The sequence below is a fragment of the Natrix helvetica genome (genome assembly GCF_964273705.1).
Source record: "Natrix helvetica genome assembly, chromosome: 4".
Lineage (NCBI taxonomy): Eukaryota > Metazoa > Chordata > Lepidosauria > Squamata > Natricidae > Natrix > Natrix helvetica.
In genome coordinates, this window is record NC_138550.1 from 148,811,491 (window position 1) to 148,835,839 (window position 24,349).

Sequence of the window (24,349 nt, forward strand, 5' to 3'; positions counted from 1 at the left end):
GATCATAAAACGCCTAAAGTCAGACTAGATGAGGCATGCAGTTCTCCTGCCTCATAGTAGAGGGCACTTTTTTAGAGGCTTTTTTAAACAGTTAAGCAGAGTCATCCACGGTGAGGCAGCAACTAGCTCAGCCTGACCTCAGCTCTCGCCCTTTTCCTTTTACATTTCTTTTTCTTTTCATGATGACAGTGGTGAGGCTGTTCCTCCCCTGCCTCACCTGACTGCACGTCGCTGGGGAAATCCTACCTGAAAGAATGTCTTGACAGCTAAAGCAAAGGACATGCCTGGCTCCCAATTTATGGGGCTGAGTATAGGGACTGTCAAAAATGGAAGCAAAGATACAGAAGAGAGCTGCCTGGGGAAGAAATGAAATCCTTATTCAAAACCTAAGCATGGATTTTAACAGAACTACCCAAGGACAAGAAAGCCATTGGATGAATGTGGGTTTCCAAAACAATATACAATGTTCATGAAAATGTAAAATACCATAAAAGTTATTTGCAAAAGAATAAAACCAAACTATGGTGAGGATTAGGACATTCTTGCAGTAGTAATTAAACATACAAGCATCAGAACACCACCAAGTCTCAAGTGCATTTAGAAAATTGCATGTAAAACACTCAGAATTGAAGACAGCGATTCGGCACGGCAATCTGAAAGATGAGATTTGGTGCCCTCGCCAGCAGGGTGGGAAGAGCCGGGGGAAAGAAAACTGGTGGGTAAATTGCAAAAATTTGAAATGCGGGGTAACATAAGTAGCCAAATTACGGCCAGCTAAATTAAACCAAATGTTCCAAAATTGGGCTGCGACCAGAGAAATGATGATCCATGCTTACGTACAAAACAAAGACACAGACATAAAATTCTCTATTATGTATATGATTTGATTCTGCAGAGGACAAAAGAAACATTTGGAACTTAGTGAACAATGGAAGTAAAGAAGCAGCAGTAAAACATCTTGGGATATTAGCCACTGTTTTAGAACTGAACAACAAAGGACAAAAACGAAGGGTAATTGCTCCTCCTTGAACATCTCTGTAATTCGTTTTTGAAAAACAATAGACACAACTAAAGGTTTCTTTCAAATTAGGCCTCTGAAATGTAGCATGGACAAAATGCAGGACAAGAATCCTTCCTTCTTGAATGGCCAGGGATTATGGAACTCAATCCTAGCCTTGACTATACATTTTTGACCACATCCAGTTGATCTCTTCAAATATTTTACTTCCTCTCCTCCTTCATCTTTCCAGAGTGTGTTTAAGGAGCATGGCCTAATGTTATTTTATCCAAAGAGCCTCAGATTACCGCTGGCTGAAATACAGCCTAGGCTTCACTTACTGGCTGCTTGTAAGAGCTATTAAGAGGGAACATCCTTAGATCAGACCCATCATTGGATTCAAGGTGAGAAAATGGAAAACTCTGTCCTTGCTCCCCTGCTAATGTTTCAATAATTAGTCGAATAAATAAGACTATTTGCTAGTCCCTTCTCTCTTCCCTCTCCTGAAAATCTTTGATGGAAGGGAATTTGGAAAGGAATAACAAACAAGAGTGCCAAAATATCATTTTCGAGAGGCAGGGGAAGAGAGATCACTTATCATCACCGTCATCATTATTATTAGAACGTTGAAGAAAGTGGTCTGAGAAAAGAAGATACATAAATGTATACAGATACATTTATTTTTTTCTGGTACCGTTGCAGCTGTTCCAAAATAGAGCAGCGGATTTCTGAAACGTTGATGTCCACTTGCTGCCGATTGGCTTCCAAGTACATTTCAAAATGTCTGATTGCCTTAAAACCTCTTGATGGCAACATGAGATAATCTTCCCAGCAGTTGTCCCAACATTGTGGAACATCATCTCATTAAAGTACACATCATCTTCTCTTTGGCTGTTTTTAGCCAGTAGTATACACATTTATATTCTGGCAGCCCTTTTCCTGCTCTTTTAGGGATAGATTACGGCAGATCTGCTGCCTTCCCGTCGGATTGTATTTTTACTGAAATTTAACATGCTAGTTTAAAATCTAAGCTGCTCTGAGTAGTATAACAGGGATCGCCAACTCCCTGTCCAAGGACCGAGACCGGTCCGTGGCATTCCAGAAACCTGGCCGCACAAACAAGTGAAGCCCCACTCACAGGATGCAGGCAGCACACAAAACCACAACTCCTCTGATCTACGGAAAAACCTCTCTCCACGGAACCCGTCTCTGGTGCCCAAAACGTTGGAGGCTGCTATAGTACAATACTGTAAAGGAAAAGGTTTTTAAAAATACATCATTTAAATCAAGAGTGTGTGGCCTTCTCCAAACTGAAGGCCACACGCAGGATGAGTGAAATTGCTCCCTAAATGTAGGTAAAGGCAAAGGTGTCCACTCATACCTGACTTTAGGGGGTGGTGCTCATGTCCGTTTCCTAGCCAAGTAAGCCAGCGTTATCCAAAGTCCTTTGGTCATGTGGCTAGCAGGACTATACGACAAGTCACATAGAACGCTATTATCTTCCCACCAAAGTGGTACCTATTTATCTGCTTGCATTTGTGGGATTTTGCTCTGCTAGGAGGGCGGGAACTAGGGTAAGTAACAGGAGCTCACCCCATTGCACAGGGCTTGGGTCTAGAACCCAAGCTGTCAGCTTTCCAGCTGATATGCTCAGCATCTTTCAACCATTGCAGGCCCTTCTCTGAAACATTACCAAAAGCTTAATTTGACTTCTGGATCAATTTCATTTATACTTAAATCTCATTAAAATAAAGACAGTGAATCACATTACTTATTGGCTATGTTAAATTTTACCCTACATTAAAAAAAAATCAATTTGGCAGCAACGTTCTCCGAAGGGACGGGGCCAAGGATTGTAGGATTTCACACTCTCAAGTTAGGCAGCTCAGTTTATTTAAAATAAATAAGTGTGTCTACTTCCATCATGGAACTAGAGGTGACATATGTCATTCCCAGGTGTCCCTGGTAAAAAATAAATAAATAAAGAGCTGTCATCCCTTCTGAGGTAGTCAAGGACAAAAATATAGCAGTGGCCAGCAATCTTGGAATGGACTTTGATGCAGTTAAGTGGTCTTGCAACGATGTTTTGAAAAGCTTCTCAAAACCTCTTTCTACATTAATTTATCAGTGACACAAAAAACATGGAAATGTCTGGGTTTCTTTTTCATGCTTTCTCCTTTTGTAAGACTTAGTTATCTTCCCTCAATTAACTCATTTCCCTCCCTTTTCTCCAGTCAACCCGGCATTACATCATGATGTTGCCCCTGTCAAAGTTGTACGAAGATGAGCCAGGCAGCTCATTAAGGTAATGAATAATTCTACAGTGGAATATTTAGATGAAGTTGCAATGCTCCCCACTACACCTCACCGTTGCCTATCAACAACAATTGGATAGACAGAGATGGCCAGGAGAGAGGAGTCATCTTCCTGGAGATTGTGGTCTAGAGTCTGGAGGCAATACAGGGAGACAAGGCTTGTTAGTTTATTTCAAATAGAATTAGTAGATGAGCATGAATATCTATGTCTAAATATCATCTATTATTTGCTAGGATCACTTTGACTCTGAGTCTCTCTCCTCAAGTATCAAATATTCCTTGTCTGCCTAGAATCCGCACTGTATATCGGACATTGATACAACTGAGCGGGTCCGGAGGTATTTTACGAGAAGATTACTCCACTCCTCTGCTCACAATAGAATCCCTTATGCCACCAGGCTCAACATTTTGGCCTTGGACAACCTGGAACTACGCCGCCTCTGGTCTCACCTAAGCATAGTACATAAAATTGTCTGCTACAAAGTTCTACCTGTCAAAGATTACTTCAGCTTCAACCTCAATAATACATGGGCAAACAATAGATACAAACTCAAGGTTAACCACTCCAAACTCGATTGCAGAAAATTCGATTTCAGATACAGAGTGGTCAGTGCCTGGAATGCTTTACCTGACTCCATTGTTACACCCTCAAACCCCCAAAACTTTAACCTTAAACTGTCTACCGTGAACCACATCCAATTCCTAAGAGGTCCGTAAAGGGGGCATGCATAAGCACACCAGCGTGCCTACCATCCCTGTCCTACTGTCCCCATTTATTTTTTCTCATTTCCTTGGTTCATGTCCATGTTTATACTTATATCTGTTATCTTGCACATGCTTGACAAACAAAACAAAATAAATTAATTAATTAAATAAAAATATTCAAGGTTACTCCTTCTGCCACTAGAATCCAAATTACACTCTGCCTTGAATTCCTCTTCAATGTTTAGGTGAACTGATGGGGTAGAAACAGTGCAACAGAATTAGGGAGGCAATGCAATAAGGAACAGGGAGGCCCCTCCCACACATGGACAGAAAGGTGGAACTCCAGATGTACTTTTATTGAGGTAGGCAATTGCAAAGCAGAGGCTATTGGACTGATCTGATATAATCTGTTTACCTGCAGGGAAGGATCCGCTGTAGCTTTGTATGGAGCCTTGGCCAAGATAACTGTTCTCAAAGGAACTGTGCTACCTATCTTTCCTGCAGAAAATTAGACTTTTGAAGAACTTTACAGGCAGGACTTTTAGAGGGCAAACAGCAGGGATTATAATATTAAACTGCCTGAAATGGAGACATTCTGATCTAGGAATACAAAGCAATTGTTAAACAAAAATTCTGCAAATGACAACAGGCCAACTGTCCTGCGGATAGGAAACACAGCAAACCAAACCAGCATAGTCTTCTCTGATTACTCATCCTATTCCAGGTAATGAGACCATGGAAAATTAATACAATTCTCAAGCAAGCACAAGATGACTTTCTGAACACTGACGTAAACGGAGAGCCGCAATCCAAAAATGAGGTGATTGACTAACTCTTAATATCAAGTAAACGTGATGTAGACAGACTTTTGTGTAGTCTCCAGAATAGATGGTAGCTCCATGAATGGAAAAAATGACCTATCTTGGTAAACAGATCCACTACCCTCAAATGGCCATGTTTTCTTGCACATCTGGAATTTGGCAATAAAATCCAAGGGATCTGTGTCACATACGCCTGGGGAGAGGGGAGTGGTTAAAGCAAATCAGCCAATTTAGCAATGGCAGCCCTGGTCTGATGACAGATGTGACAGAATGACACATAATCTTTGACATCTGCTTTGAACCTTGGCCACCAGAACAGCCTGAATAAAAGATGCAATGTTTTGAACATTCACTTACAATATATTCAATGGCCACTTGCTTATGTCCCTCATAGGTAACTTGGAACATCCATACTATAGTATCTGTTTGTTGAGCAAAGGGGTTTTCCTCAGAGGCATAAATAAGATGGTTGTGCCTCCATTCCTCAAGAGGTCTTTGCTGGATCCAACTGTACTGGACAATTTTTGTTCAGTCCCTAACTTTCTTTTCTAAGGAAGGCTGTTTAGTAGCTGATTAGACCGCAACTATAGAGGATCCTGGAAGAAAGTGATAATCTGGACTATTTAAAATCAGGTTTCAGACTTGGACATAGTAGATAGCATTTGTTGTGCTTGGAGGATCTGACATTTGATGGATCTGAGATAATATAGCCACCCCACCCTTCAACTAGCTAACTAAGGGCTTTCCAAATTGTTCAATGTGTAATAATAATGGGGTAAAAATTCATATAGTTTCACAGTGAGCACAATTGTTCTTCACTGGGAATTGTGCAAGTCAGATGTGCAAGAGAGCTAGTTTTGTCTAGTAGTTAAGGCTCAAGAGTGGGAGACTATACATTCTAGATCCACCTTAGCTATGAAAGCCAGCTGGGTGACAATGGGCCAGTCACTCTTTCTCAGCCCAACTGACTTCAAGGTTGCTGTTGTGGAGACAATAGAAAGAGGAAGGTGTGTTGGGTATGGTCACCACCTTGAGCTATTTGTATTTGTATTATTTATATTCTCAGTTGGCAAGATAAGTACGTCTGAGCATTTATATTAGTTTTGCTATGGCTTCAACCTGTTGTTCCTGCAAGATCTGAAAATCCAGAAGAATCTCCAAATGGCAAATCTGCTTTTCTGAGTTAGCATAATCTCAGCACTATTCTGACTTCAGTTGTAAAGCTCAACACATTAACCTATATTGCTTGGGTTGAATCTCAAACTGTTTTGTTCCATCCAGACCTTTACAGACTTCAGATAGCAGGTTAAATATTTTACTATCAATCTGGATTGCTCTGGAGTAGAGAAGTATACTGTAACTGAATCTCAACTGAATTTAGCCATTATGGTTTGTAAAGTAAGACTTCTGGCTTAATATATTGGTCAATTCCCTGGTTAGAGTTTATTCTATAAATCAAGTGAAACAAACTATGACTTAGTATATATAAAAACCACAATGTGACAGATATTATTCAATGGTGGGATTCAAATAATTTAACAACCGGTTCTCTGCCCTAAAGATTTCTTCCAACAACCAGTTCACCAAATTGCTCAGAAACGTAACAACCAGTTCTCCCACTGTTATTATTATTATTCCACATGCACTTGATTCAGGATAAGCTCCATCGACTGAATGTACAAGGTATTTTTAAAGTCACCCATAGGGACCCAAAGGTGCTTTTTTCAAAAGGCAACTGTCTTCACTTCTCATCCAAGAAACTTCTGCAGAACTGAAGAAACTTATTTGTTGAGAACAAAACATCTTCAAGTAAAAACAAAGAAATTCCATAAGACTGAGAATCTCCATAGACATTCACCCATACAGAATTTATCATCTGTATTGCATGAAATGTTTGATTGGTTGCCACTGTCTTTTAAACACATTCTTACTTATTTAAAACATAATATTTGAATATGCCTCGGTATGGTGCATTTTTCTCTAAATATAGTCATATTTTTCATAAATATTAATCAAACATATTTGATTGGCCTATAGTCCTGACTTATGGTACTCCCCTTTTACATGATAATTATAAATCCATTGACACACCACAAAGGAGGCTATACCCCATACGTTACTTAATTTGGCTTTCAGTGATTAGATATACAATACAATACAATAGCAGAGTTGGAAGGGACCTTGGAGGTCTTCTAGTCCAACCCCTGCCTAAGCAGGAAACCTTACACCATTTCAGACAAATGGCTATCCAACATCTTCTTAAAGACTTCCAGTGTTGGGGCATTCACAACATCTGGAGGCAAGCTGTTCCACTGATTAATTGTTCTAACTGTCAGGAAATTTCTGCTCAGTTCTAAGTTGCTTCTCTCCTTGATTAGTTTCCACCCATTGCTTCTTGTTCTACACTCAGGTACCTTGGAGAATAGTTTGACTCCCTCTTCTTTGTGGCAACCCCTGAGATACTGGAACACTGCTATCATGTCTCCCCTAGTCCTTCTTTTTATTAAACTAGAGATACCCAGTTCTTGCAACCATTCTTCATGTTTTAGTCTCCAGTCCCCTAATCATCTTTGTTGCTCTTCTCTGCACTCTTTCTAGAGTCTCCACATCTTTTCTACATCGTGGTGACCAAAACTGAATGCAGTATTCCAAGTGTGGCCTTACCAAAGCATTATAAAGTGGTATTAAACACTTCACGTGATCTTGATTCTATCCCTCTGTTTATGTTGCCTAGAACTGTGTTGGCTTTTTTGGCAGCTGCTGCACACTGCTGGCTCATATTTAAATGGTTGTCCACTAGGACTCCAAGATTCCTCTCACAGTTACTACTGTTGAGCAAGTTACCACCTATACTGTACCTGTGTATTTTATTTTTCTTGCCTAAATGTAGATCCTTATTCTTTTCACCATTGAATTTCATTTTATTAGATAGTGCCCAATGTTCAAGTTTGTCAAGATCCTTCTGTATCTTAAGCCTATCTTCTGGAGTGTTGGCTATTCCTGACAGCTTGGTCTCATCTGCAAATTTGATGAGTTCCCCATTTATTCCCTCATCCAAATCATTGATGAAGATGTTGAAGAGTACTGGGCCCAAAACAGAGCCTTGGGGTACTCCACTGCATACTTCCCTCCATGTAGATGCAGTTCCATTGAGGACTACACGTTGAGTGCGGTTGGTCAGCCAGTTACGAATCCATCTGATGGTGATGCTGTCTAACCCACATTCTTCTACTTTATCTAGTAGTAGGTTATGCTCTACCTTATCAAAAGCCTTACTGAAGTCCAAGTAAACTATATCGAGGGCATTCCTCTCATCCACTAATTTTGTCACTTTGTCAAAGAATGCAATAAGATTAGTCTGGCATGATCTGTTTTTGACAAACCCATGTTGGCTTTTGGCTATTACTTTGTTTACTTCTAGGTGTTAATTCGTTTCTTGATTATCTTTTCCAGAATCTTTCCTGGTATTGAGGTCAGGCTGATAGGTCTAAAGTTTCCTGGATCTATTTTTTTCTTTTTTTGAAGATGGGAACCACATCAGCTCTTTTCCAGTCCTCTGGTAGTTCCCCGGTGTTCCAGGATCTCTGAAAGATATAATTCAGTGGTTCTGAGATCTCATCTGCTAGTTCCTTCAGAACCCTGGGGTGTAATCAGTATGGTCCTGGTGATTTGAACTCGTCTAGGGTAGACAGGTGCTCCCTTACCATTTTCTTCCCTATTTCAACTTGTGTTCCTAATCTGATTTTTATGGTGCTGCTTTTGATAGGTTGGACTGTTTTATCCCTTTGTGTAAAGAGAGATGCAAAAAATGAGTTAAATAGTTCTGCTTTCTCCCTGTTGCTTGTCACCTTCTTGCCACTTTCTCCCAGCAATGGACCAATTGTTTCCTTAACCTTTTTCTTGTTTTTAACATGTTGGAAGAAGCTTTTTTGTTATTTTTTACCTTTGTGGCAAGCCTTTCTTCATTGTGAACCTTAGCTTTCCTTACTTCATCTTTAAAGGCTCGGGCTATTTGCTGATATTCTGCCTTAGTTATGTCCCTCCTTCTTTCCACTTTTTATACTTATCTTTTTTTGTCTGCGGTAGTACTTAACTGTTATTAGTTTAAACCAGTTTGCTGAAGATGCCACAACAGCCTACTTTACATATAATGGCAAACTCACTTTTCCCAGTTTGAGCAGACTTCTCATGTAGGAGTCTCAACTCCCCAACAACAATCACTGAGAAACCCTATGTTAAGATATAAAGCATTGTCCATAAACCACAAGAGCTGAGTTTACACTGTCAAAACTAAATAGAAATTAAGCCAGGGATATAAAACTATGATTTAGTGAATAAACTGCAATGGGATAATTCATGGGTAATGCTAAACCACAGAACATGACTTAGGGACTATAACGGTTGGGTTTGCACATTGAGCTGAGTCAAAATTAAGCACACCATATTATGGTTTAGAAGCATATGTAAATCCATCCAGTATTTCTGGATTCATATCTGCTCAGCAAGGAACTCGTTGCTATCACACCTTTGATATGGTTTATCTATAGATACGGAAACCAAGTCTACTTTGTTTTGATGTCATGTCACAGGAGGATTAAGAAGAAGCAGCTTAAAGCTCTTGAAAGTACTGGCTGAACTGCAGCCAGATGTGTCAATCAGAAGGCTGCAAATTCCCCAAGACCACAGAATGATCCAGGTGACCTTCATCCAATAATGCATTAGGAGTTCATAAAGACATCAGTGCATTAACCAATTTGGAAAGCAAGCATTGAAAAGTACTATCAAAATAGAGTAGAGTCAGGGGATGGTTTTTCTTCATAATTGGTCTGCTGGCTTTCAACCCATATAGATCTTGAAATCCTTCCACTCGTTTGAGGTGGAGAAGAGCTGCATTTTCTGGCCAACACTCCCACCTGCAACGCTAGTGATATTGAACTAAAACAGTGGTGTGGTAATGATCTTACACCTGACACCTACAGGAATGGAGGACAGGGTCTTGGACAACTAATGGAAGTCAAACAAAAATGAAACTCTCACCTAAGCACTTAATCCAGTCCCCGTGGCCACGATCTTGCTTATTCAAAAGAAAATCCTATTAGCAAAACTTCCCAACTTTAACTGAAGCTTTTTTCTTGCAGGTTTGGCCTGTTTCAGGTGTTACACTGGGGGTGGGAGGTTACAGGGATTCATAGCTTCCTGTGAAATCTCTCTTAATCACTCCAGTGTCACCTTCCTTTCCAGAAAGAGGGAACTTCACCCTAAAAAGGAACTAAAGCTAATTCTCAGTTCATGACCATTTGTTTAACAATCGCTTGAAGTTGTAATACTGCTGGAAAAAAACAACTTATGACCGGACCTCACACATTTGAGCAAAGCAGTGACCCACAGGCATCACAATTCAGGCACTTGGCAACCGGCATATATGTATAATGGTGTCATCCGATTGCCATGTGTGACCTTCATGGCAAAAAAAAAAAAAGGTCCTGAAACGAGATGCAGTCATAGGATAACTCACCTAACAATCACACTGCTTAGCCATGAAAACCCCAATCCGAACGGTGGTCTTAGATTTTCCTTGTTACCTTCTGGGAGGAGGCTTCGTGGTATCCGAAGCAGAAAATCCAGATTCAGTCACCGTTTTGTTCCACGCAACATCAACCTTGCGAACTGTCAAGCTTCCTCTTTCCGCCATGTATTCAAGATGGACAGGGATTCACATTCTTATCTATTTCTAGGCATGGGTGAAGGTATATACATATGTATGTACATAGAATGTCTATATGTGGGTATGTATAGTATGTATACACTTTTGAGAGCAGGCAACAGAATTTCATTTTAAATATGTGGCAGTGTACCCACAGTAAAAAAAAATGACAATAAAGGACAATCTATTGTCAACAAAAGGACAATAAATGTCTCATAGATAAAGGTAAAGGTTCCCCTCAAACATATGTGCTAGTCATTCCTGACTCTAGGGGGGGCTGTGCTCATCTCTGTCTCAAAGCCGAAGAGCCAGCATTGTCCAAAGATGTCTCCATGGTCATGTGGCCGGCATGACTAAACGCCAAAGGTTCACAGAATACTGTTACCTTCCCACCAAAGTGGTTCCTATTTTTCTACTTGCATTTTTTTACGTGCTTTCAAACTGCTAGGTTGGCAGAAGCCGGGACAAGTAACGGGAGCTCACTCTGTTACGCTGCACTAGGGATTCGAACCACTGAATTGCCAACTTTTCTGATCAACAAGCTCAGAGTCTTAGCCACTGAGCAAGGCTGAGCTAGATAATTTCCATAGGGTTGGAAATGACCTTGAAGGCCTTGTAGTCTAATGCATTGCCCAGGTCAGGAGGCCATCCCAGTCAAATCCCAGTGTTTGTTTGAAAATCTCTAGTGACTGAGCACTCCAAGAGCTTTTTCACAGCTTAAAAAGTCTAGAAATCTCTCATTTTAAGTTTGAATCTCCCTCTGTAAAACTTACCAATCCCTTTATGAAACACAAACTGACATTTCTATTCCTAAAGGGGGTGGGTGGGATTATTTTATATTTTTATTGTTTTATCGTTTTTAATTGTAAACAGTTAAACCTTCCGGAAAGGCATAATGAAAGCAAGCAACGATGAAAGCTGTCCCTTGGAGAAAGAGATTCTTGCTTCTCAATCAAAACAGTCAGAATGCCTCCTCATCATTAAAATTGCATTGAGCTCCATCAAAAGAGGCAGTAACTTAGTCCCAACTTGGCAAGAGACATTCAAAAAACAGGACCTTTTAAGAGCATCAGTTATGCTTTGCTTGTTCACTATAAAGAGTCTGATGTTGTTGGAATTGTGTTTGACAACGAAAAGTGGTGTGTGTTAGGTTGTAATGGAGGCAGGAGAATAAATAGAGCATTGGGATAGATTAGCAGTAAAGATCAGTAAGCTTAAAAAGCATGCAGACAAATCTAGAGGGTTAGGAATCTGAGTCTATAGACTTCATCGGTACTTCTGTCCTACGTTCCCTCTAAGGTGCGCGGCTGCGCGGCCGCGCAGGTGGCAAGAAAACACCACGCAGCAGTTTTCAACTGCCGCGCAGTGATTTCTATTGCCACAGGCTCCGGAAGCTGGGGAAGTCCTTTGCAGGCAGCTAGAACGGGCCGCCCGCAAAGGACTTCCCCAGACTTGCTTTGAGGAGCACGGGGCGACTGAGGCTAGTTGTGAAGCCCCAAAGCCCCCACCGCCACCGGAAGAACTGCTGCCATCACCTCCTCCTCCTCCTTCTCCTCTAACAGGCAGCACTGCCGGATTTGCCACCCAGCGCTGCGGCTGAGATGAAGCCGCCAAAGCTCCAGCCGGCATCTCCGCACGTGGCAGCGGCACCTCCCCTCTGCTCGGAGCACCTGAGCTCAGCGCTGGGTTACCCCTGCCCCCTCCTCCTCCTCCGCCCTGCTTTTGAAGAGCCATGAGGCTGTGGGAGACAGTAGGAAGGCGGGGGGGAGCAGGGGGAAAAAAGCCTCATGGCTCCTCAAAAGCACGGAGGAGGAGGAGCGGGCAGGGGTAACCCAGCGCTGAGCTCAGGAGCAAATCTGGTGGTGCTGTTGGAGGGGGAGGAGGTAGCAGCTCGTCGGCATCTTCAGCAGCAGCCCTGCCCACAATGAAGAAAGCAAAGATGGAGCAGATCCACGCAGATGACGTCGCTGCAACATGACTGGAGGAGGAATTCTGGGAGTTGAAGTCCACAAGTCTTAAAGCTGTCAGGTTTGAAGACCTCTGCATTTTTTTTCTAGGGGTGGAAGGGTCTTGTAACTTGACAGCTTTAAGACTTCCATGCTTCAAATGCCAGAGTTCCTGAGCCAACAGGACTGGAGGAGGAATTCTGGGAGTTGAAGTCCACAAGTCTTTAAGCTGTCAGTTTTGAAGACCTCTGGGGTTTTTTCCCCTAAAGGATTAGGGGTGCAAGGATCTTGTAACTTGACAGCTTTAAGACTTGCACACTTCAATGCCAGAGTTCCTGAGCCAACATGACTGGAGGAGGAATTCTGGGAGTTGAAGTCCACAAATCTTAAAGCTGTCAGGTTTGAAGACCCCTGGGTTTTTTTTCCTAAAGGGTTAGGGGTGCAAGGGTCTTGTAATTTGACAGCTTTAAGAGTTGCGTGCTTCAAATGCCAGAGTTTCTGAGCCAACATTTTGGTTGCTAAGCAGGAGCGTTGTTAAGTGATACCGATATTATTTGAATTAAGCGGGTACCTTGAAGAAACATAACTTTGAGTTTCAAATAATACTGATTTCGTTGTTGTCTTAGGTGACACGTGAAAAAAATTCAAGTGCTCAGGCATGAAAATGTGCCGCTCAAACACTATAATTTTCTGCTCACATCGAAAAAAAATTAGAGGGAACATTGCTTCTGTCATATATTAATCTAATGTCTAACACATATGAACACAGGAATAATCTTTACTAAGGCTGATTTGCAGGTAAGTAAGCATAGAATAGCATCTATAATTAATGTGGCTGTTTTTCGATCTCTGCAAGCCAAACAGACTAGTCAAAATTCACTTCCCGCACCAAAATGTCTCCCTCTATAGTCCTTGTATTCCACTTTGCATTTTAAAAGCCAAACCACAGAGCTCTTGTGTTGACACGTTAAATGAGTGTGGCTTCTAATTGCCACACAATATTATTTTTTAACAGAAAAACCAATTTCAGTGCAGTAAGGATGCCAAACGTATTTGTCAGTTTTGAAGGATTCAGCAAAATCCTAGGAGTTTTGTTCCATAGTCGTTGGGTGCAGCTGGCCATGACACCATCTTCTGTGTACTATTGCTCTTGTTTTATTTTTTCCCTTGCTGGAAACAGATTTTTATTTAATCACCAGCCCATTATAAAACTAATTTTACGGGGGCGGAATTGCCCAGCCTGCTTCAGTGGTATGGAAATCGGTATATATAAAACCTCCGGAGAAATCAAGAAATGTTAGTTAAAAGAAACTCCATACATGATCCAAAAACTACAGAGCCAAAACTTACATTAGGGCCAGTTGACATTTTACAAAATAGCTGAAACCTTTTAGTTTCCAAAAATCTTTCAACAAGCAAGATGGTGAGAAAAAATTGGAGCATGGTTCACCGATCAGCCACTTCCCCCCCCCCTTCTTCCACCCCAACCCTATATTTTTCCTGGCTTCTAACCACCAAGACTGAAGACAAGTCCTTCGAGATGCAAAAGTTTTCAACCATTTTATAAAAGTGAAGTTAGCCCTTTAATCGCATGTTTTCTATATAACTTTTAATTATTTTTATTTTGGTGTTTCGTGGCAAACGTGTTTCCTATTGTTTTGGTTAAAACTGTATGTCGAATAAAAATATGACGTGTTGAAGCAGCCTTCTTCAACATGATGCCTTCCATTTGACTTTATTTATTTATGAAAATTTATATGACACCCATATCATTCTCAGTGAATCCGGGCAGAATCCCCAGGCCTGTTGGTAGAACCATGTCTTCAGGGCCTTGGAAAAGAATGTCAAAGTGAAGGGCAATCTTCTCTCAGTGAGAATGATGTTCCACAGGGAAGGAGCTATTATGGAGAAGGAAGGCCTTTCTTTTTGGTTCCTCTAGATCAGGGGTGTCAAACTTGCGGCTTGCGGGCCAGATCCGTCACACACTGGCCATGCCTGGTTTATACATTCATGTGACACATCAGGTGATGATGCCATGACGACGCGAGTTTGACACCCCTGATCTAGATCAGCGGTCATCAACTGGTGGTCCGTGAACCACTGGTGGTCCGTGAGAAAATTTTAGGGGTCCACAGAAAAATTATTTACATTTTTTATATTGCACTAAATCAGGGGTCCTCAAACTATGGCCCCTGGGCCAGATACGTGCAATGAACGTTTGTGTTGCTGCAGAGAGTCTTCCCTTTCTTTTTGTGTGGGTCGGAAGGGGGAAGAAATTCCAACTTGGGGTCTGCTTCAGCCTTGGGCAAAGGCTGGAGGGAAATGCCACTGGTGGCAAAGAGCTGGAGGGCTTCGTTCCAGTGGGACTGCATCATGGTCTGGAAGTGGCTGACCATCTCAGCCCGCTGAGCCTCCAGGTGCTGGCACCTGGCCTTGTACCCCTGCAGGTCTTCCCTCTGCTTGGAAAGCCTATGCTCAGAGTCCTCGGTGAGGTCCTTCTCAGTCATCCAGTTTGAACTGAGCCAGCGTTTTACCAACTAATTCTCATGGTGGCTGCTTAGCTCCTGTTGGGGCCCTAAGGAGCCTGGGCGGGCAGGCAAGGAGTGGCGAGTAGAGGCTGGCAAGGTGCCCCTCAACGTGAGTGACCTCAAGTTAGCCATGCCCACCCAGTTACATGACTACCTTGCCACGCCCACCCAGCTGGTCATTAGGCAGATACTATTAGTGGTCTGTGGAATTTAAAATTATGAATTCAGGGGTCCCTGAGATCCAAAAGGTTGGTGACCCCTGCTCTAGATGGACCTCCTTAGGAGAAGGAACATATAACATTCCCTGCCTGTCTTTGTTTATTACAAGTCCACTTTCCTCTAGGAGCCAGGTAGTGACATATTTTCCCCCACAACTCTGTGAATTGTGTGCTGGGTTAAAAGAGTATGTCTAGCCTGCATTTATCCTATGAGCTTCCACACCTGAAGATCTCTACAATTCTAGTCCATGCCTTAACAAGCTAGAACTGCACATCACCCAAAACCAAAGAGCTGGTGATGATTCTATAAATAGAGTAATGAGTCAAAGATCTAGGGCAGGGGTGTCCAAACTTGGGAACTTTAAGACTTGTGGACTTCAACTCCCAGAATTCCCCAGCCAGCCGGGGAGTTGAAGTCCACAAGTCTTAAAGTTCCCAAGTTTGGACACCCCTGATCTAGGGGGACACATATTTTGCTAATTCTTCATTTCATCCACCTACTCATGAAGTTGCAGCTTGTACATAATGTAATACTACTTTCATTAAAAAACACTAACCACAACAACAAACGTTAAGTGAATAGAGAACAAATGGATAGTTCCATCAACCCTTGACCAATTTGGAGAACACTACCCTAATGTATGAAAAAGCGTCTTACCTTTTTTTCAAAAAGAAAGAAAGAAAAGAAAAGGTGCTTTTCAAAAGACAGGAGAACACTTAATCTTTTGTTCTCATGCTGTGTTTCTACAAATTAAAAATATGTTTGAAATCCTGTTCAGAAGAAAAACTATGATGGGATTAGCAAGTTTTAAAATAACAGTGAGAAAGTCGTGCTTTCCCGCTATCGTAAATTTCACCTTCCCCAAATAACTTCCTTCTATTCAGACTTGAACTAGGAACCTTTGGTTGTGATGCAGCCAAGCATAAAAAACCCTCCATATAACTATATCTTAACACATCGTACGAGTTCAATAAAGTTTCTAATATATGGCTGAGAGCACAAGCAAAAAGGATTGTTTGCAGAAACTGTACATCATCAACCCACCATTTACAATTTAGAATAATATTTTTTTAAAAAACAGTTGCTTTGTACATGCACACCAGTTCATTCATATTCCAACACTTTGTGTTTTTAAATAAACCGATGCTTTTAAAAAAGCCTTACTTAAAAAGAAATGATATACTTCTGAATTGGGTGAGACATCTCCAAGGAGTTACTCTATGCAAGGAAGGATATTTCATTTAGAAAACATTATTATAAACTATCTGAATATCTACCGTATTTTTGGAGTATAAGACGCACCTTTTTCCCTCAAAAAAGAAAATCTGGGTACGTCTTATACACTGAATAAAGCATCTTTTGCCTCCTGAAATCCCACCCCTTCACCAAAATGGCCGGGCATAGCTTTAGGAGGCTTCCAGAGTGCTCCTGGGGGCTGGGGAGAGCAGAAATGAGTGAAAAATGGGCCTGTTTTTTGCTCAATATCCCACCCCCCCAGCCCCCAACAGCACTCTATAAGCCTCTTAAAGGCTATTCGTGCCCTTTTTAAAAAAAAAAAAAGAGCCCGTTTTCATGAAAAACAGACTGTTTTGGGGAGGTTTGCAGAGTGCAAAAACTTTTTTTTTAATTTGCCTCTTCAAAATCTTGGTGCATCTTATACTCTGAAAAATACGGTACATAAGACCCAGTGTTATGCCAGGGTAGATCTAACTCACAGTACTCACTCCGCACACCCTTCTTTGCAGATGGAGCATCTGTTTTTATGCACGGATGCATAAAGGATCTTTTTTTTTCTCCCATAGGAACTTTACTCCTTCATTTTAGCATTTGCACCCAATTCCAGTTATATGCTCAAATTAGCCCTGAACATCCTCAAGAGCATTTTTTTAAATTAGCTAAATGCATCACATTTTAACATAATTCAATGTAACAAATGCCCAGACTGACACTATAAAGAGACACCAGATAAGTCAATTGTCAACACCAATTCTATTTGGCCAACAGCTAAACATCCAACAAGGAGCTCAGTTGGATACAATTGCTTTTTAGATTAGTTTTTCATCCCAGGAGCACAACTGCTCATCTAAGATCAACCAGGGAACATGGCATCAATTAAAACCAGCTTATGGAGGGGTTTTTTTAAAAGTGAGATGGGAGGAAGGAGGGGGATAATTTGCACAACATGGGTTAGATGTCTATTCATTTCAGTTTTCTTGAAACACGGTTCTTAAACCTGCTTGTAAAATGTGGATTTTTTATTATTATCGCCCCTTGCTGTCTAGCCTGAGGTCTACAATAGCTCCACATTTAATTAAAGATATAACATATGGATTTCTTTTTAAGAACAGCTCATTAAAGGAAAAATATATAATTGTTGTCATTTGCAATAAAATAAAAGATTGAATAACTTTAGTTTGGAATCGGGATTGGAAAGAATTGAACGGACAAAAAGCATTTCTAAAGCATTTCTACCATCCCTATTTACTGTCCCCAATTATCTGCATCTTCTTCCTTTGTTCATGTTTATGTTCATACTTATAGCATGTTTGACAAATAAAGAAAGAAAGAATTTTCATCTCATTGGCTATGCTAGAGACGATGGAAGTCACACTCCAATAAACCTTGAGTACATCAATCTTGGGATATTTGGTGTCAAATAAAACAGCAACCTGGTTTGAAAATTGTATTGTCCAGCTTTGAAAATACCCTAACAAAGAACAATATTGTTGGACTAGACGTCCACTATATTTTCATCAAGATTTCCTTTATGAAGTAAGAAGCTGGATATATAGTGTCTACAAACCTTTCCCAAGATAAGCTGAACTAAAAAGTAGAGCAAAATTATGATCCACACAGAATTGCAGTCCTAATGTTCAGCCAGTCCCACCAGCTGCAGTTTTTCGTTGACATATCAATGGCACTGTGCCGTAAGATTAGCTTGCTTCTATGAATATCTGTTTTAAACTGAACTCTTAACTCATCCCACTGTTGAGTAATGTAGTTCTAGCAAAACAGCATTTGAGCCATCTGATGTCATTTCTAGTGTCCCAGTATGCTGCTAAGGAAGATTTATTTGAACAAATGCAAGCCTTGTTCAAGCCATCTAAACAGAAGTAGTAACAACACAGTCTCACCACAACTTCATATATAAGGTCCCAGAAACTAACCAGACACATTTTTTCCTACTTCATACTAATGTAGCATCCAATAATCAAAAATAGCTTGAACTAAGAAGATAATGAGCTCTTCTTTGTGGCTATCTTTACTAGAAGCCTCCTCTAATCTAGCCCATGATAGCTACAAAGCAATTGGTTCCATGCTCAAAACTTGGCAGTAAACAACTGAATTAATAAAGAATTGACCACAATTTAAAATGGCTTCTGCCCTCAAATTTAATCAAAGTTTTAAAAAATGCCATTACATCAAAGCCTGATCAGCCCATAACATTATCAGGTTCAAAATTAATCAAGGAGAATGAGCAAATGGCCTTCAATTTATTTATTATATACTGTGGTGAGAGCAACATTCATAGGTACTACCACTTTCTTTCAATGAGGTTTAGAAGAAAATAATTTAACAACCATTTGGCTTCATTTTTACATGAGATGTTAATTCAACAATCCTTAGAATACAGGATTTCCATTTCCAGTGACACACAAAATGAAAATGTCAAGTGCTCAGCTGAGATTAAAGTTTTGTGTTTGAGTGCTATGTCCTCTAGAATATTGCAAAGGAACAAATTTCTCTTCTTCAGTCTTCAGCAGGGAGGACCAAACAGTCTAATATCAACAACAACAAATAATCTCCTCAATTGGACAACTCCTAAAAAGAGCTGCAATATCATGGCTTTATCGTTTTAGAAATATAACCCTCTAATCGTGGATGTGTTTAAAAAGAAATAAGTCTACTGAACTGTCTGAAACTTGATTCCACAAAAATATAAATGTAGTAGACTCCCATTTCTGATGTATTTCAAGTATAGAGTACTTTCAGTTCCTTCTGCTGAGTCAATCTGAAAATTATGGGGTTAGAATTCCAATGTAGCAGCTATCTTAAGAAAAAAAAATGCAAGACATTGCCGTCTATATGGCTATTACTGCAGGTCTTCAAAGGCAGTTGATAAATAACCCACATGAATGTCCTGGGACAGAAGGACTTTGTTAAGCATCCATCATATACCATCATAAAGTAGTCTGCACTAAGACGAATACTGTGAATTATTTAAAGGGCACAGCAAGCTTTAAGAAACCCATACTTTCTGTTTCACATTTTGCAATGCATCCGCTGAGACTTCTTTCTTGTGAAAAGATGTAGGTTTCCTACTCTAAGAGAAGCTAACACATCTGTCCCCAACAAAACCCAAACCCATAAAGCAATTCAACACTTGCTTCCCTCTCCTAAGCCATACCAGTTCAGAGCCCAAAAAACAAGCAAAAGCAATGTTTAGTCAAAGATACTTTGACATGATATACTACAATCTGCCTTTTAAAAAAAGAAAAGAAAGCCCTCCCTCAGCATGAAAAGAAGTTTCTGGTGTTGTTGTTTTTTTAAAACCAATGTTTTAAAATATTTGAGAACTCTTTTCCAAGAGATCTTGCTGGTGTGTTTGAACCTATCTGGTGCGTGGAACTTGGTAAATGGGGCTACTGCGGCTTTTCTGTTACACATCACTTGAAGTCTCCCTGGCTGTTTTTGTATCTCCCCCCCCCCCCCCCCGCAAAAGAAGAAAACCCAGGAGTTGAACTAAAGTGCAAGATCTGACAGGGAAGCTGCAGGGCATCTATGAGAGACTTGCACTACACAAACATGCTATTCACATATGCGCTTGGATCGACTTATAATTTATTCCGTGCAAAAACATCACCTACTCCATGAAAATGTGCCTAACATTCTTTTCTCTTTTAGAATGAGATTTTGATACTAATTTTTCTTTCAGGAAATAGAAAGGGGAAGTGGAATTTTGTTTCTGCAGTGGTCTAATGTCATTGCTGCTTTTAACATCCACTTGCACATGGTTATCTATGTACGTTCAAAACTACTTCCAGACAACTACATGGATGAAGGTGAAAGGAAACGTTACGGAGAAGTTGCCTGCCAGTTTTATTGTCTGCTTATTACTGTGACATAAAGGACTTATTCGAATTATTAGTAGATATTCCCTTCACTCCAGTTGGCTTAGTAAAACAAGGCTAAGAGTTTGGGGAAGTGAGCCAAATCAGTGTAAGGAGATAGGACATGATAAAGTAATAAACTTCTGGATAAGCCAGTCGTGAAGGAAAAGTGACATAATGGATAGCAAAGCACTGATTTCTTCAGCAATTAAAAAAAACCAGTAGCAGAACAACAGAACAGTGAATATCACATTCAACATAGATTCAGCAAATGACAAAGATGTTAGTTACTAGTTTATAGATAGGATCAATAATACATTTTGTATCCAACTAGCTGGCTAGTTTGACTGGAGTCTACAATGTTTCATAGGAAATTGTACATACAATGGAGAAGCAAAGTGCAAAAATCTACACACATCACATCCAGTTGCAACATCTGCAATAAGCAACAGCCACTAGTTCTGCCATCCACGGAGGATTTGCTTTCTCTCTTTGTTCAGGATTTTGACTCTCAAATCAAATATTAATTTGACCACCTTCTGCTTGCACAACCCAGAAACAAACTATCAATAGGACCTTTTTTTAAAAAAAATCTGGGGTCTACTTTTAATAGCACAATTAAGACAAAATAATGCTCAATACTGCGAAAAAAAGTAGAGAAAAGTACCCCATAAGAGTATTTTCATAGCTGAAGCTTTCTACTGCTTACAAGTGTTATGCAAACACAGAACATTTGACATTTTAATCCAGGATTCTCACCGACTTTGTCCTTTGTCAGATCTCCCAACAGAAATTGGGAATTAGACAACTAAGGAGAGGTTGGGCAACATCATGATCAGCAGTGAGTTTCCATTGCCTCTGGGGGGGATCTGCCCTTCATGGTCATGCAAGTGCCATGAAAATTTATTTAGCATCCTCTCGTTACCCCATAATTCCACCGGTCCCATCAGCCTCAGAGATTATTCTACATTTTCTGTTTGCAACACCCATCAAAAGGATCGAGAAGCATCAAAGGGAAATGGGATGGGGGGGAAATTATTTTACATGCCCACAATTACAACAGGTCATATGCAGAGGTTGATCATTCTATTGCAACCATACACTAGCACTGATGACGTTACCTAGTTTGGGTAATGAAATGTCTGCAAGAAAACAACCAAGCTCAGGGAGCATCAAGGTCCCCTCATTTCAATTGTGAGCTACAAATATTCTCCTTTGTTGGCATGCATATTTTACCTGCGATTCCAATTTGGTGGGGGCAGATAGAGCAAAACTGCAAAGGCTTTATGGCACCTGCTTGGCTATTAGTTTGACACATATCCTGTAGTAGTGTTTGCTTCATTTGTGCAGGAGCAAACTGTATGTGAGTCAGCCTGAGCTGGAGATTAGGGCTGTGGTATTGAAATCAGATGGACCAAAAGCGATTAAGGACATTTAGAGAATACATTTTCTCAACACACGTTGGTTGTTAACTTTTTCTGGGTCCATACAGTATCCTCGGTATCGTTAATAGCAGCCAAGCAGAATGTGCTGCACAAACTCTACCTACGTGGGGGTCTCCCTCTTTTGTGGTGGAGGGCAGGGGGAAGGGTCTCCTTCTCCATGAAAGAGGAAAACGGAACTTCCAGAAGCCTTATCCACTTTCCACCGCCCGTTTTAAATCACATCAACGCTTAAAAAGAAGAGCCTATCTATTCCAGTTTAAAGGATTCCCTCAGGGGAGATAAGCCGGTGGAAGAAAGAAAGGAAGGGAGGGAGGGAGGGAGGGAGGGAGGGAGGGAGGGAGGGAGGGAGGAAGGAAGGAAGGAAGGAGAAGGGAAATGAAATGAAATGAAATGAAGGGAGGGAGGGAAGGGGAAGGGGAAGGGGAAGGGGAAGGGGAAGGGGAAGGGAAAGGGAAAGGGAAAGGGAAGGGAAGGGAAGAAAGGAAAGGAAAGGAAAGGAAAGGAAAGGAAAGGAAAGGAAAGGAAAGGAAAGGAAAGGAAAGGAAGGAAGGAAGGAAGGAAGGAAGGAAGGAAGGAAGGAAGGAAGGGCTACCCACTGGGAAAAGGTGGAGTAGGGAAGAGATGAAGGAAGAAGTAGCTCACCTCTCTTGCTGCGTCTTAACCGGCCGCCTTGACAGTGACTGTAATCCATACAGTTGAGGACGATCAAAGCAAAGGAGAAGAGGCGAAACTGCATCCTTCGATCTCCGGGAAGTGGGGATTCACCAGGCGGAGGGAAAAAGCCGAGCTTCGGCCGCCGGGAGCGGCGCTGGGGAGTCACGGGGCGGCCCTCCTTCCCCTCCCTCGAAACGGCGAGGGTGACAGGCGCAAAGGTGAAGGGCGCCCTCCAGGCAGCTACTCCGGGAGCCGCTCAGACTCGCGCGCCGCCCGAGCTTCTCCGCCGAGCCCGGCCCACTCCGAGCATCTCTAGCCGACCTGGAAGCGCAAGAGAGGTTGAGAAGACAACATTCATACAAGACTTGTTGCTTTAAGACAGCAACTCCAGGCCCCACGAGTCGACCGCGGTTACTTCCGAGGAGACAAGCGCGCTTTAGGATGGAGCCTCCTCCAATCCGGCTGCCCGGCGTCCTTTTGAGAGGCTCGGAGCCCCGACTAGGCGACTAAGAAGCCCCGCGAGTCACACCCCAGGTAGGGCAACTAGCCTCGGCGGTGCCGTCTGGTTTGGGATCCCAGATGAGTCCGGCCGGAGCCAGGGACCGCGCGCTCCCCAACCCCGGGAAGCCGCCTGCGCTTCCAAAGCAGCTGCAACCCCCTGCACGTGGACTCGGCACAAGCCCCCCCCCCTCCACCCCGTCGGCTTAAACCAAGGTGACTCTCCGGCTAAGATAAGGCGGGAAGCTCCGAGGGGCTCGAATAACCGCCACGCCGCTCGCCCCGTCCCAAAAAAAAGCGCTGGGAATAAATAGCGGACCTGCAAAAGCTGCCGCAGCCCGAAGGAGACCCCTGCGGGGCTTGGAAGCGAGGCTTCTCCAAAGCGACGCGTCTCCCTCCCCGGTCCAGGTGGCGTCTCTTCCTTCCCCGTCCACTAGCCCGTGCGGGGCGGACGGCGGGCTGGAGCAGCCCCGGCCGCCGCAGGTCAAGCCGGCGAACCGAACCGACTCGGGAACCACGTGGGGCGAAAGAGGGTTGGTGGCGGCGGCGGCACCGCCTCCGGGCTTCGCGGTCGTCCTTGCGCCCCTTCGAAGGAAAGGAGGCCGGCTCGAGGCGAGAAGCGGAGCGCGGATGCCGCGGGGCGAGGCGAGAAGCGGAGTTGCGAGACTGGTTCTTCGCGCCCCCTTCTCTTATAGGAGCTCGGCAGGAGCGCCGCTCACGCTGGGCTCCCACTGCTGCTGCGGCGGCGGCGGCGAAAAGTAGGTGGCGCTGTGCTCTACCGCATCTCCCCGCTGAGAGGCCGTCCGCTTCTCCGCCTTCCTAATGCCTCCGAGCCGGGTCTCTGCCGGAGGTGGGCGAAAGGGTTGCCAGGATCTGCCGGGAACTCAGCCGCGGAGCCGCTCCCCCTGCCCCTCTAGGGTGGCGTGAGGTGGGGTGGGGAGAGGCGGCGATCCTGCCCGGGTCCCCGGCGGCTTGGACCATCTCGAAGCTCAAAGGGTGGAAGGACTAGGGAGGACCAAAGGCTCATCCGCCAGAGGTTCGGGAGCGGAGGCTCGTTGAATGCGAGGTTTCCTCGAGGGCGCCGAGAAAACGGGGGAACGGACCCGCCGTCGGCTGTGCTCTTGGTAGCCGGCACGGATGGCTTTTAAGAGGACCTGGCTGCATTCCTGGAGAATCAGGCTAACCGTGGCTACTGTTATTGATGGCCAGCCATTCCTAACGGGGCAGAACAGGGAGCGCTAAGTTGCCATGACCCACACCGTTCATCTCTCCAGATGCACGGAGCCTCTTAGGAAGGGAGCTGGGTGCCTTTTAATAAAATGTGGACTTCTTCGGGTTTGGGTCGGCCATAAATGGATGCTGCTTTTCTCTTACAATGTCTCATATTGATGTAATACAATACAATA

General features: G+C 42.6%; 1 protein-coding gene across 1 annotated transcript in view; it reads right to left on the bottom strand.

Annotated features, from left to right (window-relative positions):
- The window catches only part of RSPO2 (R-spondin 2), a 139,016-nt gene extending 115,436 nt beyond the window's left edge, over nt 1-23,580 (bottom strand). The window contains exons 1-2 of the mRNA XM_081950656.1: nt 23,263-23,580; nt 22,434-22,766 (exon numbers count right to left, since the gene is read on the bottom strand). Coding sequence (XP_081806782.1) covers nt 22,434-22,527 — 94 coding nt within the window. The 5' untranslated portion in view covers nt 22,528-22,766; nt 23,263-23,580. The remainder of the gene's footprint in view (nt 1-22,433; nt 22,767-23,262) is intronic.
- Nucleotides 23,581-24,349: the final 769 nt, after the last annotated feature.